General features: G+C 50.2%; 1 protein-coding gene across 3 annotated transcripts in view; it reads right to left on the bottom strand.

Moving 5' to 3' along the window:
* PHC2 (polyhomeotic homolog 2) overlaps nucleotides 1-12,600 on the bottom strand; it is a 79,965-nt gene that overhangs the window by 33,538 nt on the left and 33,827 nt on the right. For 2 of the 3 annotated variants that reach the window (XM_006777346.2, XM_006777345.2), the window contains exons 5-7: nucleotides 12,237-12,401; nucleotides 10,286-10,438; nucleotides 8,833-9,145 (exon numbers count right to left, since the gene is read on the bottom strand). In XM_006777346.2, the coding sequence (XP_006777409.1) occupies nucleotides 8,833-9,145; nucleotides 10,286-10,438; nucleotides 12,237-12,401 (631 nt within the window). The remainder of the gene's footprint in view (nucleotides 1-8,832; nucleotides 9,146-10,285; nucleotides 10,439-12,236; nucleotides 12,402-12,600) is intronic. The other variant, XM_015572847.1, reaches the window with a different exon arrangement.

The raw sequence follows: 12,600 nt of genomic DNA, 5'->3' as shown, positions 1-12,600 counted from the left end.
CCCCAAACAAAAGGAATCCAAAGAGGACCACACCAAGACACATCATAATTAAAATGCCAAGGGCAAAAGACAAAGTGAAAATATTGAAAGCAGCAAGAGGAAAACAGTTAGTTACCTACAAGGGAGTACCCATACAACTGTCAGCTGATTTCTCAACAAAACTATGCAGGCCAGAAGGGAGTGGCAAGAAATATTCAAAGTGATGAATAGCAAGAACCTACAACCAAGATTAGCTAAACTATCATTTAGAATTGTAGGTCAGATAAAGAGCTTCACAGATAAGAAAAAGCTAAAGGAGTTCATCACTGCCAAACCAGTATTATATGAAATGCTGAAGCGTATTCTTTAAGAAGAGGAGGAAGAAGAAAAAGGTAAAGATAAAAATTATGAACAACAAAGTGACAACAAATACATATCTATCAACAAGTGAATCTAAATATGAAGTGAATAAAAAATCTGACGAACAGAATAAACTGGTGAATATAATAGAATCAGTGGCCTAGAAAAAGAGTGGATTGACAATTCTTGGGGGAAGAGGGTGTGGGGGTGCGGGAGGAAACTGGACAAAAATTGTACACCTATGGACGAGGACAGTGGGGGGGGTAAGAGCAGGGGGGGTGGGAACGGGGTGGAGGGGAGCTATGGGGGGAAAAAGAGGAACAACTGTAATAATCTGAACAATAAAGATTTATTAAAACTTGAAAAACAACCACGAAAAAACAGAACATGGATGAGGTGGGTGCCACCCTGCATACCATTCTGGTTTATGGAAGACTTTCCTCCTGTCCAGCCTCTGCTCACTACCTTCCTGTGCTAAACCTTCAACTCACCCTAACGGCCCTGCTCCTCATCCTCAGGACATCGCAGCCCCTTTTAGGTTCAGTTTCAGCCTCCTGTTTCCTGGAGTTCCCTCTTGCTTCAATGATCTGAGGCATAAGCTTCTCTGGTGCAGGCTCAGCTCCTGTTTTCTCTCTCTTTGCCTTAACCCTCAACTCTGAGTTTTCCCTCGGAATTCTTGAATGCTTTTGTTTGCTTGTTTGATTCAACTTGTGATAACATTTACTATCTTGTATATGTATCCCATTGATTCTTAAAAATTAACTCGTCTCCCCCACCTCTCATTTTAATGTCTTTTGAATTGGAATGCATATACAGTTGATGATGTGGGTTTAATTGGCAGTGCTTTTCTTAGTTAAAAAAAATAACGGTGCCTCTTATAATCAGTGGTGTCTTAGATTAAACAGAAATACTTGCATTCTTTTGTGTGTTCATTTCCTATCTATCCAACCAGATTGCATGGTTTTACAGTCAAAGATGTCTTATGTTTCTTTTTTTAAAAAAATTAAAAATGGCTTTAACTCAACTGGGAAGTTTTTATGTATCTTTTATCTTCCGCATTGTCCAACATAATACTCTACACGTTTGTAGATGCTTAGCAAATGTTTGCTGTTGATCATGGTAAGGCCAATGAATTCTTCTCCCTCTCCCAGCCCCCCAGCTCAGTGTAGGTGGTGAAGGAGGGCTTTCCCGTTGAAGCCATGCTTCCGAGGTGGGCACATTTGTCTTCCCCAGTTAGAATGGGGCATATCCCTTTATGAAATTGATGCACAGAAATCTCTCTGGACCTTCCTTCTTATATTTTCCCTAAGGTCCAATAGTTTCATTTTTTTTTTGCACCCATTTTAGCTCCCACTTCCCATTGCTTCTAGGGATCAAAGGGTTGGTTCCATGGGTTCTTAGCCACAGCTTTGGAAGGCTTCATCAGCCCTTTCTGCTGGGGAGCAGGGGAGGGGCAGGCCTGGGGTCTGCAGGAATTAGGGCCCAGCTAAAAGGAGACTCAGAGAACGGTCTGGTGCTCTAACCTTGAACAGCTTCCTTAGAATCTGAAGAGGCCCACTGCTGTTCCCAAACGGCTGGTTGTTAGCAACAGGGGATTAAGGTCCTCCAGGCAGGAGGGCTGACTGTGAGGGATTACTGACACGCCCCTTCACTGCATCCACTGTCAATTTATCAGTAATGGCTCTCTATTGATCTCAAGGCTTCAAGGATGCAGGACTCGGCCCACTTTCCCGAAATGCTGGCACTCTTGTCCCCAAGTCCACAGGTGCTGTAAGCATCCCAGTCAATAACTGGTTAGAGTTTGGAGCTACGGGAATATTACGAGGGGAGGGTACCTGTGAGAGGGGAATGGCATAGCTTTTTACTACCTGCTACTGTTCAAGGTTTAGAAAGTTACATGAAGAGACACTTTCAGCCATTCAGTCACTCCACAAACATTACTAAGCACCCACTGCAGGCCAGGTACTGTGTTTGGTGCTGACTACAACATGGTCCCTAGAATACGGTAGATAACAGTTCAGTGAAAGGACAGCTGGTGAACAGATTTCTCAGCACAACTTGGAAAATGTTATGATAGGAGATAAGGGCCGAATGCTGAGGACACAGAAAAGGGGGTTCAGCTTGGGAAGGGGAGCAGAGGAGATTTCCCAGATGAAGAAAGTATTAGCACCACCATCCAGAGTCAGGAAGATGACAAAAGGAACAGCATGTGGGAAGAGTTGGGGCTATAAAATACGGGGTGCATTCAGGAAGCTATAGGGCATCCTGTACCGCGGAACCCAGGGTGTCTCTGGGAGAAAAACCAGAGAGGAGGCAATTTTAGGTCTAAATGATGCTGGCACCCTCAGGAGGCCGCTCAGCTCCAAAGATGTCTCAGGCCTCAGGGTATAACTGAGATTGAGGTCGACTCCAGAGGTCAGGGTCTGATACACACAGACAAGGACGCTCTTTTTAGGAAAACTGAAAGCAGCAGCCACATGAATGTTCCGCGGTGCAGTTCCTCGGAGCTGAGGGTTGGGAGGAATCTTGGGGGGCGGGGGCGGCAGACAGAGTGAAGGGAAGTTTCCCTGTAAGAGGAAACTGGGTTATAAAATCAGGGTTGCCAACTGAGGGGCTCTCTGCGGGGGTACACCTACGCTTTTGTGTCCTTAGGCCTGCTCTGCAGCCAGCTGGCAAAGCCACCCAAATCCTCTGTGAGCGGGATTCCTTACCAGGCAGCCTGGAGCATTAAAATGAAACTACCCCATCCCTAGCAGAAGGATGATAGGGAGTGCAGCCTAAGGAGCTAAAGGCATGGGTTTTAGAGTCAGACAGATCTGCTTTGAGTCTTGGTTCTGCCACCTCTAGGCTGTGCAGTCTTAGACAAACTGCTTAACCTCTCTGTACGTGGATTTCCTGTTCCGTAAATGGTGATACATACTACATAGAGAAGTTAGGATCAAATGGAATATTATGCTTAAACCACAAAGATGTTTACTGCCTTTGTTTATACCTAGGAGATGCTCAATAAATGGTAGCTATTTGTATGTTGCTTTGAATGCCTCAAAGCATTTTTCATCATTTGAGTCTCATGTCTTCCTTATAATAAGCCTCTCAGGCAAATGGGCAGCATTCCCGTTTTACAAGCAAAAGCTGAGAGTGGTTTCCAAGTGACTTCTACAGTGCAATCAGCTAGGGGGCAATCCACTGCATCTGACAGATGAGGCCCAGTGCCTTCGTGTAACAAATGCTCAGGAAGTGCTGCTGGGCGAGTGCAGGGTGCGAGTGGGGAAGCACACAGAACACAGCAGGCCCGGAGGCTTAGCAGGAGGCTGCGGAGACCGTTAGAGGTGATCTTGGAGGGACGGACGATGACAGGGGAGTGTTATGCCAGAAGGTGGGAGGTAAGAGTCATAAAGGGGTGGGAGTGGGGAGAGGCAGAGGCCTGTGTGAGGAAGCCAGGCAGTGAGAGTGGTGTAGTGGGCAAGTGGGGAGAGATCCTCAAGGCAGAGTCAATCTATCAGGAAGCCCTTACGTGCTATTGATTGAGTCTCTCCCATAGTCGGGGCATTGCAACTGACAAAGTAGGAACTACAGACACAGTACAGGGTTTCTGGCCAAGGAAGCAAGAATCTCTGGGGAAGATGATTCCAGCAGCTGTGAGCAGGACGTCCTGGCAACCAGTTAAGCCTGCCACGAGCCTACTCTTTGGTGGTCACTTTGCAGGCCACCTCATTCACCTTTATAGCCTGTGGTAAATATAATCATCTTTGTTTTATAAATGAATTGATGTTTACAGACATTAGGCAATTGCTGATGGTCATAAAACTAGTGATGAAGCTGGGGTCTGAAACCAGGTCTAAGTTCAAAGCCTGTGCTTTTCCCATTTATAACACCCCCCTTCCCCCCCCACCACAACAAAGGAAAATTAAGTTAAAATAAGCCTGAGATTGTGAGCCTGGAGAACCTCACGACTGTGAGCAGCGGTCAGGAACTGGGAAAGGGGACCCCTCCATAGAGGAAGACTCCTGGTTGTTTGTTTATGAATTCTCCAAATGTTAAACATGTCAAATCAGGTGGGCAGGTATCCAAGTGGGAATATCCTGTCTCTGGCTGGCAGCCTCTGGGGAGCGAGGATGAGGGCAGGGATGGATGCATAAAAGTCATCTGTGGACAGTTGGTAGATTTTTGAAACGTAAGAACAGGCAAGCTCCTCTGGGGGCTCAGTGTTAGAATAAAACACAAGGGAGTCAGGGGGAAAGGTCTTCTGGGTGTCCCAGAGCTCATGGCAGTGGGGCAGGGAAAGGGGAGGAGGAGCAGGTCTCACCTACATGAACAGATGGTCAGAGGCACACATGGCCTCTCGGGTGTAGGTACTGCCCAGTGCCAACGGAGATAATCCTCCTTCTGTTCAGTTCTTGAAACTTACTCATTTGTCAAGGTGCAGCTCAAATTTCCACAACCCGTATTGGAATTCAAACTTGCTCCTCTCTGTGACTCCCACATGGTTAGCATTACGTTTGGCACATAATAGATGCTAAATGAAAATTTGCTGAGCTGAACTGAACAATTAAAGAGAAAAAAACTATTTGGGGATGACAGTTATTCTTTCTAAGCCATATCTTCTTAATTTGTGAGATGAAATAATCATTACTAGGATTAAATGAGATATATAGGTAAGGCATTTACTACAGTGCCTGGAATTGAATTGTTCATGAACTGTAATTACTATTCTTAGCTGGCAGCATCCATGGAAGTAATATACATAATAGGAGCCTGGGGTGAGGAATCCCAGGAAAGGAGGAGTGCTCAACAGTTCCAACGTCCTCTGTGTAACACAGCGCTCTCTCTCTCTCTCTCTCTCTCTCTCTCTCTCTCTCTCTCTCTCTCTCTCTCTCTCTCTCGCATTCTCATCCATGCTGAGGGATGTTATTGAACAAAGTATAAAATTCCACTGATATCCTGTGTATTCCCCCCAATATAAGGAGATTCTTAGTAATCTAAACTTGGTCCTACAGTGGATAGTTGAAATGATCTTCATGGCTACTTGCATGATTCTAATATCAAAATGGTTAGGAATTTTGATTCTAGCCAGATAACAGGCCCACCTGCATGCTTTGTTTTTTATTAGAGTCTCTAAGTAAAGGTGTGTCTACCCCCAGTTTGGCAGCTGCTTGGGAGGGAGATATGGCGCCAGATTCCTGGAATCAGCAAGCATCCCACTGTCCAGCCTATCACAGACAGAAATCACTGCTCCCCGACACAAAACCTTCTCTGTGGTAAACAAAGCCGCTATGTGCAGTCCTTTCCAACAGGGCATTCTCTCTCTTCCCTGAGACCTGAGGAGGGACGAGGAGGCAGAACAAAAACGGGCATCTGCGGCACGACTGTGTGAAAGATTGTGTGAAAAGGGCGCAGGGTTTTCAATGAACAGACAGTCCCCTTTTGTCACAGCATCTCCCTCCCGGTCAGCAACTTGCTCCTCACCTTTGGGCCAGACGGCACCCAAGGCCTCTGTTTATCCACTAGAATGAGGACTCCAAGAACCCAGCTCCCTTAGGACTGGGCTTCCCTGGAGACCGGCCCTGGGACCCTGCCGCCTGCCCCTCTCTGTCCTCCGTGGTTCAGTCCTGGTCACTGAGAAGCCCAACCTCTTAGGCTCTGCTCTCCGCCCCTTACTCCCCTCCCCCACTCCTTTTCAGGGCTTAAGGGACCTTTTCTATTTGCAGAGCCTAAAGAAGCCGGTTGCCAAGGTGACAGGAGCAGGAACAGCGGGGAGCTTGCCATGGGGGAGGGGCTTTGCCCCCAAACAGCTGTCAGTGGGAGCAGTCCCAGCTGGGACTAGAGCCTTTGCCTGCTCTGGGAGAACACATTCCCCTCTGCTCTACTCCCTCCACTGCCCCTCCACCGCAAGTCTCCACTGGTTACTTTCCCTGGGGGCAGCCAGCCAGCCGGCTCAAAAAATGCTCCAATAACAAACAAAAAAAAACCCGCTCTGTGCTCCCCCTCTCCTCCCCCACCCTCAATTGGCATGCACGCATGCTCTGATCATTCCACTTGCAGGGGGTTGACTGGGCAGGAGGCCAGGAGTTACCTCCGCCTGGGGAGCTGCGGGGCCCAGGGCAGGTGCCACTCCAGGCAGCCCTTCCACCCCACCCCCGCCCTTGCATCAGGTCATAGGGTTAGTTCAGTCTTTTTGTTTGTTTGTTTGTTCCAGAGGCCCTGAGGGGATCTGCAGCATCCTGAACCACCGCTGTCATCCATCTGGGAGGTGGGGGTGGGGGAGTGGAACCCTAGGGTTTACAGAGAGGAAGGGGTGGGAGAAGAAAGGAAGAATAGGAGGGGACGGTGGGAGGCAGAAACAATGCAAAGCCTACTGATTTGTGTCTCTGGGGGAGAGGTCTTTGTGGTCCGCAGCTCACAGCTGCTCCATAGAAAGTTCTGTGGAACCACTGGTCCCTGTACTGCAGAGCCACATACTGTCAGTCCCAGCCACACCTGGGCTCTGGACCTCAGCCTGTGGCTCACCTGCATCACCCTGACCAGGCTTCAGAGAAGAGAGCCCTCCATTAGACTCTGTAAACCCCAGGACAGTCTCAGAACCGCTGGCTCTTTGAGCTTCAGGTCAGAAATAAGAAAGGCCTAGAAAGCCCCAAATTACTGTCAGAACTGAGAGAGGCAAACACGGCTAGATGCCTGAGATCCAGGATCTGACGCAGCCAGACTTGGTTCCCAGTTCTGCTCTAGGGTTTGTGCACTGAACGAGTAGGTAGAAGACATGCTAACTTGGGGTCCTTGCTCTAGTCCAGTGATGGCGAACCTTTTGAGCTCGGCGTGTCAGCATTTTGAAAAACCCTAACTTAACTCTGGTGCCGTGTCACATATAGAAATTTTTTGATATTTGCAACCATAGTAAAACAAAGACTTATATTTTTGATATTTATTTTATATATTTAAATGCCGTTCAACAAAGAAAAATCAACCAAAAAAATGAGTTCGCGTGTCATAGGTTCGCCATCACTGCTCTAGTCCAAGCTGCTATCAAGTCACTCTAAGAACCTGTCTTTACCTCTGAGCCTCAGTTCCTTTCCCCCTAAAGGAAGAGACTGGACCAGTCTCTGGAGAAAGCAATGCCAGACAGAGAGAGACACCTGGAGCCACAGGGCAGTGAGGCCTCCAAAGGTTCTGTAGTGACCACAGGAGGTAGAGACCAACCCTTGGTCCTTGAAACCTCAAAAAGGCAAATAGAGGACTTTAAGTCAGATTCTTCCCAGCTCACTGTCATAATGTTTTCCTGACTCGAATACCTTCGTCCACGTTGCCTGCTGGGTCAACTGCTCATACTTCAAGACTCACGCACCATTTCACCCGGCCATCCTGCCTGGTGCTGAGATGACCACCTGTGCTCTGTGCCCACTTACCCTGTACTTATTCCTTTAATGGAATTTATGACTGAATGGATTTCCTTATATATCTGGCTCTATCCTTTTGACTATACATTTCTTTAGGTAAGGAATCATATTTTGACCATCTTGGTTCATTAGTAACAAGCAGAGTAGGTTCTCAAGAAAAAAATAGATTGGATGAGGTCCGAGGGCAAGGGATGGTCTCAGGGATGTGACCAGGCTGAGTCTCTCTTTAATGCAAAACCACGCGGCCCACCACCGTGTTTATTTCTGTGTTAGAACAGCCTGGTCTTGCTCTCTGGAAGGGAAAGCCAGGCTTCTAGGGCTCTTGGCAGGTTCTTCCCATCAGAGATGGCCGACAAGAGGTGGCGCTGGGAGAATTTTAGCAGGCAGGGAAAGGAGCCTGGCTCCGGGGAAGACAGATTCACCTCCTTCAGAGAACTCGCCTCACAAGTGACTTGCGGGATTATTTTAAAAAAATCTGCTACATTTATTCTCGAGTGACCTCTTTGGGACCTTTCTTGCTTCTCCTCCCCAAGGACAGTGCACTGGGTTCCGACAGTGCTGGGCTCACACGTTACAGCACTCATCACACTGTACCTGCCTGTCCTTCCAGTCTGTGCTCTCCTCCAGGGCAGGCCCCTGTCCTATTGATCCCCACATATCCAGAACTGGCAATACAACTGGCAAATACTGGTCAACAAATGTCTGTGGAATGATGAGAAAACGAACTTCCCACTTCCTCGTCTCCCCGTGTGTTCTTACATGCCTCTGGCTGGCCCCATCCTTTTTGCTGACTCTTAGAGAATTTCAAAATAGTCTTGTTGCCAACCTCCACCCACACAGGGTCAACAGCTATAATTGCACACTCTGAACTTCACTGCTGTGCCCCTTGTGAAGGACTCATTTAGTTCAACGGATGTGGCTTCCTTTTAAAGCTGGATGAGAAGCATGAAACGGATTGAGGAGTTAATGAGCATTTCAAGATTGGAGGAGGGGAGAGACACATGGCTGGGATCTTAGCACGTCCCTGGAGAAAAGGAAAGTCTGAAAGTTTTCCCTGGCCCCCAGTTTTCTGGGATAGGATCCTTCTTCCTGGAGCCCTTACCTGGTGCAATGAGGGGATGGGCAGCCACAGCGGGCACCATCCGGCTGAGCCCAGCCCGGCCCTCCAAGCTCCCTGGCACACTGCTGTTGCCATCTCCTTTCTTGAGTGGCTCCATCACACTGTCAGTTAGGCCAGACTTGGCACCTGCAGGGGAACCCTGAGCAGTGTTTCTGCCCTGTGACGGGGTAGGCAGGGGCTGGCTACCACCTGGCGTGGGTTTCAGGGCCAAGCTGGGCAGGACAGGCTGAGTGGGGGAAGGGCCCGAAGCTGCTGCAGCTGGTGTCTGCTGTGTTCGGAGGGTCAAGTTCTGTACCTGGAAAAGAGGGGTCTACAGGAGTCCAGAGAATGTGGGTAGGAGCAATGCCAACACACAGCTAAGACAGGGAAGGAGTTAGGGATGGATTCAGGAATAGCTGAATAGGATCGTGTATGAAATCAGAGACAGAGAGAATGAGTTAGGGCTGAAAGAGAAACCAGGAGCAGGTAGGGGCTCTAAAGGGGACAAGAGAGAGTGCTATTAATTGGATCCACCAGCAGAAGAATGGAGTTCTGAGAAGGGAGGATGGCCCAGGCTGGGGCAGGCCCGGGCAGGCAGGCCAGGCGCTCTCCCTTCTGTTCATTCCCGCCTCCTCCAAACTAGCAGGATGGGATGCAGACCACTTAGAAAGAATTCCCAGGTACCGCAGGGCGTGGGCTCGCCACACTGGAAAAGGCCAGGGCAAATGGAAAGTTGATTAACCAGCAAGGCCACCAGGCAGAGGACTACCTGGTCCCAGAATAAGCTGTGCACGGGTTGGGCCTGCTATTCAACCTGGTCCCTGGTGCCCTCTGCTGGACATACAGAGGCTGTGCCAGACCCTTATCTGACCAATCCGATGATCTTGCTACCAAGTGTCCTCCACGTGGTCCCCATTCTGTAGCTGGGGATGGGGTGATGGGAGTGGGAGGTGTTCCTCCTCCGGGCTGCCCATAGGATCTTTACAGCCACAGCAGTACCTGTCGGCTCTCAGCAGAGGGTAGGGACCCAGGACTCATCTCCCCTTCCCCCCTTCCAGGCCATTTCCTGATTCCTAGAGGTGCTAGTCTATGTAACCCGAGTGGGATTTTCCACTTGAAAGCAACCAAAGCAGCAGAAATTACATTGGGGAGGGCGAGTGTAAGGTACAAAGGTAGCAAAGACCACCGGGCCATTACTGGCAACCACGCTGGCCTCAGCGTGCTGCTCTGACGCCTGACCATTGTTACAGGAACAGGGGCAGGAGTGGCTGAGGCCTTCTCAGTGGGGAACGAAGGAGCAGGGCTGGGTGCATTGGGCCGTCCAGTCTCCCACCGGCTTTCCTAGGAGATTCCAGCCTTTCCAAAGATTCAAAGCTCCACCACGGCTTGGGCCCATACCCAGTATCAGTCAAGGGGTACCCACCCCCCTGCCCTCCCACAAGCATGGAATCCTCACCTGGGCGGGGGTGGGGGGCCGGGCGGGGGAGCCAGTGCCGAGCTCAGGTTGCACAGTAGCGACGGTGGCCGTGGGCGTGAAGATGAGCTGAGGGGACAAAGGAACAGTGCCGCCTAGGCTCCTAGCTACCTGCACCAGGTTACCTGGCTGGGCCTGGAATCATAGGAAACGAGGCGCCTTTTACCTGCCCAATGTGGGCTCAGCCACAGGACAGACAGTGTAGCCAGCGAGCAGATATGGGGAACTAGGGAGGCAAGAAAGGGAAGGAGTCCAAAGGGATCCTCTGAAAATCCTGATCTAGGCTGGGCAGTGAGGGGTGGGGGAGAGCCACCCTGGGGCTGTACTCAAGTCAGGTTTACTGCAGCAGCCTCTGTGAGGAGCTCATCCCAGAAGGGACCTACATTTGCAGGACATCCTAGCCACTCTCTCCTCAGCCTCCCGGGGGCAGGGACCCCGGGCTGAAATAGATGCCCTAGGATCACTGGCTAGGTCTCACCCACTCCTGACTCTAGGTTGGGTCAGAACAGGACTCGGCTCCAGAAGGGATGATTTGCTCAATTTTTAGTCCAAGTTAGGTGTGTGTGTGTGTGTGTGTGTGTGTGTGTGCGCGCGCGCGCGCGCGCGCACTCGTGTAGACAACAGTGGTAGAGGAAGCCGAGCGTCTAGAGCTATACTTGTGTCTGCATCTCCTTCCACGGGGCGCAATGCAGGCTATGTGATGGTCTCTGCATGACACTTTCACCTCTGTGAGTCTAGCTTGGGGTCAATGTGGACATGCTGGTGTCTTGAGAACTCTGTGAGGCACCCTCCGTGCATGTATGCTCTGCTCTGGGGAGGGAGGCAGACAAGCTTCGGGACTCAGTTGTGTCAGTTGAGTTAGGCAAGGGAATGAGTAACTGAAGATAAAGGCCCGCGTGGGCAGTGCCACAGTGTGGCTGTTTCCCTAGAGAAGTGGAAGTCTAGTCTATGCTGTGTGTCTAAGGGGCTAGTCCCTGGGAATGGAGCTGCACCCCAAGCAATGAACTCAGAGTCAGGAACGGAAGTGCAGGAGCAAGACCAGAAAGGCTCCGTCCGAGTGTCAAATTCTGGCCGCAGGAGTGAGGGAGGTAGGACTGTGTGTCAAGGAGCTGAGGGAGGCATCTTCAGGATGGGAGATATGAGGCTGGACAGAGCTGAGCACAGAACCATTAGATGCTACTGCCTCCTAGGGGGCATGCTGCTATTTTCCCAGGAAATCCTTCCAAATCTTAGGAACCTCTTAAGTTCCTAAGGGCCTCTGCAGCCCTCAGGGCCAGGTGTAGAGGAGAGATCTTAGGTATGCATGTCCAGGGCCGATGCCATCCTGAGTACATTTGAACCAAACATGCCCACCTGATTAAAATTGCTAGGGTGACCCTGATTAGCATGGGGCCCAGCTGGGAGGGCAGTGGAGGCACCAGCATGTCCTGATGCTGGCTGCCACCTTCACTATCTGAGCCGAAATGCACCTTTGGCCCTTGACCACTAGCAAGGACTGTCACAGTGAGCTAAGACCAATGTTCCCATGTCTGTGCAGTATATGGATGTTTCTGTGCTTGCTTATCTGATGTGCCTGAGTGTACAGAGCGTTGAGGCAAGGACTCCCACATTGTCTACCCTAATTAGTGTTAGAAAATGGTTTCTGAAAAGAGGAGCACAGTTCTGTTTCACTCTCGGAGGGGAAGGAAAGGAGGCATCATGGGTAACTGTTTCAGCCTGGAACCGCCCCCCCATCCTTGTCAGTGAGCCCATACCAAAGCTCCTGCTTAGCTTTCCAGCTCCCCTCCCTTCTTTATTCCACCCTTATCTCTGCCGACTGTCTCCTAGGCTTCTTCCCGACCTGGACTAATCCCTACCCTTCTCCATCTCTCATCGCTCAGACTCTCTGCCTGTTCCCCTGGCCCACCTGAGCCGTGGCCCAGACTGTACTCACCATCTGTGCCCTCAGATACATCTGTGCTTGGCTTGCAGTCAGGGCGGGAGAAGATGTGTTGCCCAAGAGCACAGCCTGCTGGGCGATGCCCGAGGCGGTTGCTGAGTTCACACTCTGAGCCCGGTTGATGAGCTGGGCTGCTGCTGGGGAGGCTGCCAGATTGATCTGATGGGAGAGACACACAGTAGGAAACAGGAGGTCCTGTTGGTTACCTCCGCGCCCCATCTCTTTCTCCCCTCTCTCTGTCCCTGGGTGGATTCGGCTTTCTTTAGAACAGTGGTTCTCAACCTTCCTAATGCCTCGACCCTTTAATATAGTTCCTCATGTTGTGGTGACCCCCAACCATAAAATTATTATTATTATT

Source organism: Myotis davidii, unplaced genomic scaffold (genome assembly GCF_000327345.1).
Source record: "Myotis davidii unplaced genomic scaffold, ASM32734v1 scaffold88, whole genome shotgun sequence".
NCBI lineage: Eukaryota > Metazoa > Chordata > Mammalia > Chiroptera > Vespertilionidae > Myotis > Myotis davidii.
The sequence above is the reverse complement of the archived record's forward strand: the minus strand, read 5'-3'. Positions and strand labels throughout refer to the sequence as shown.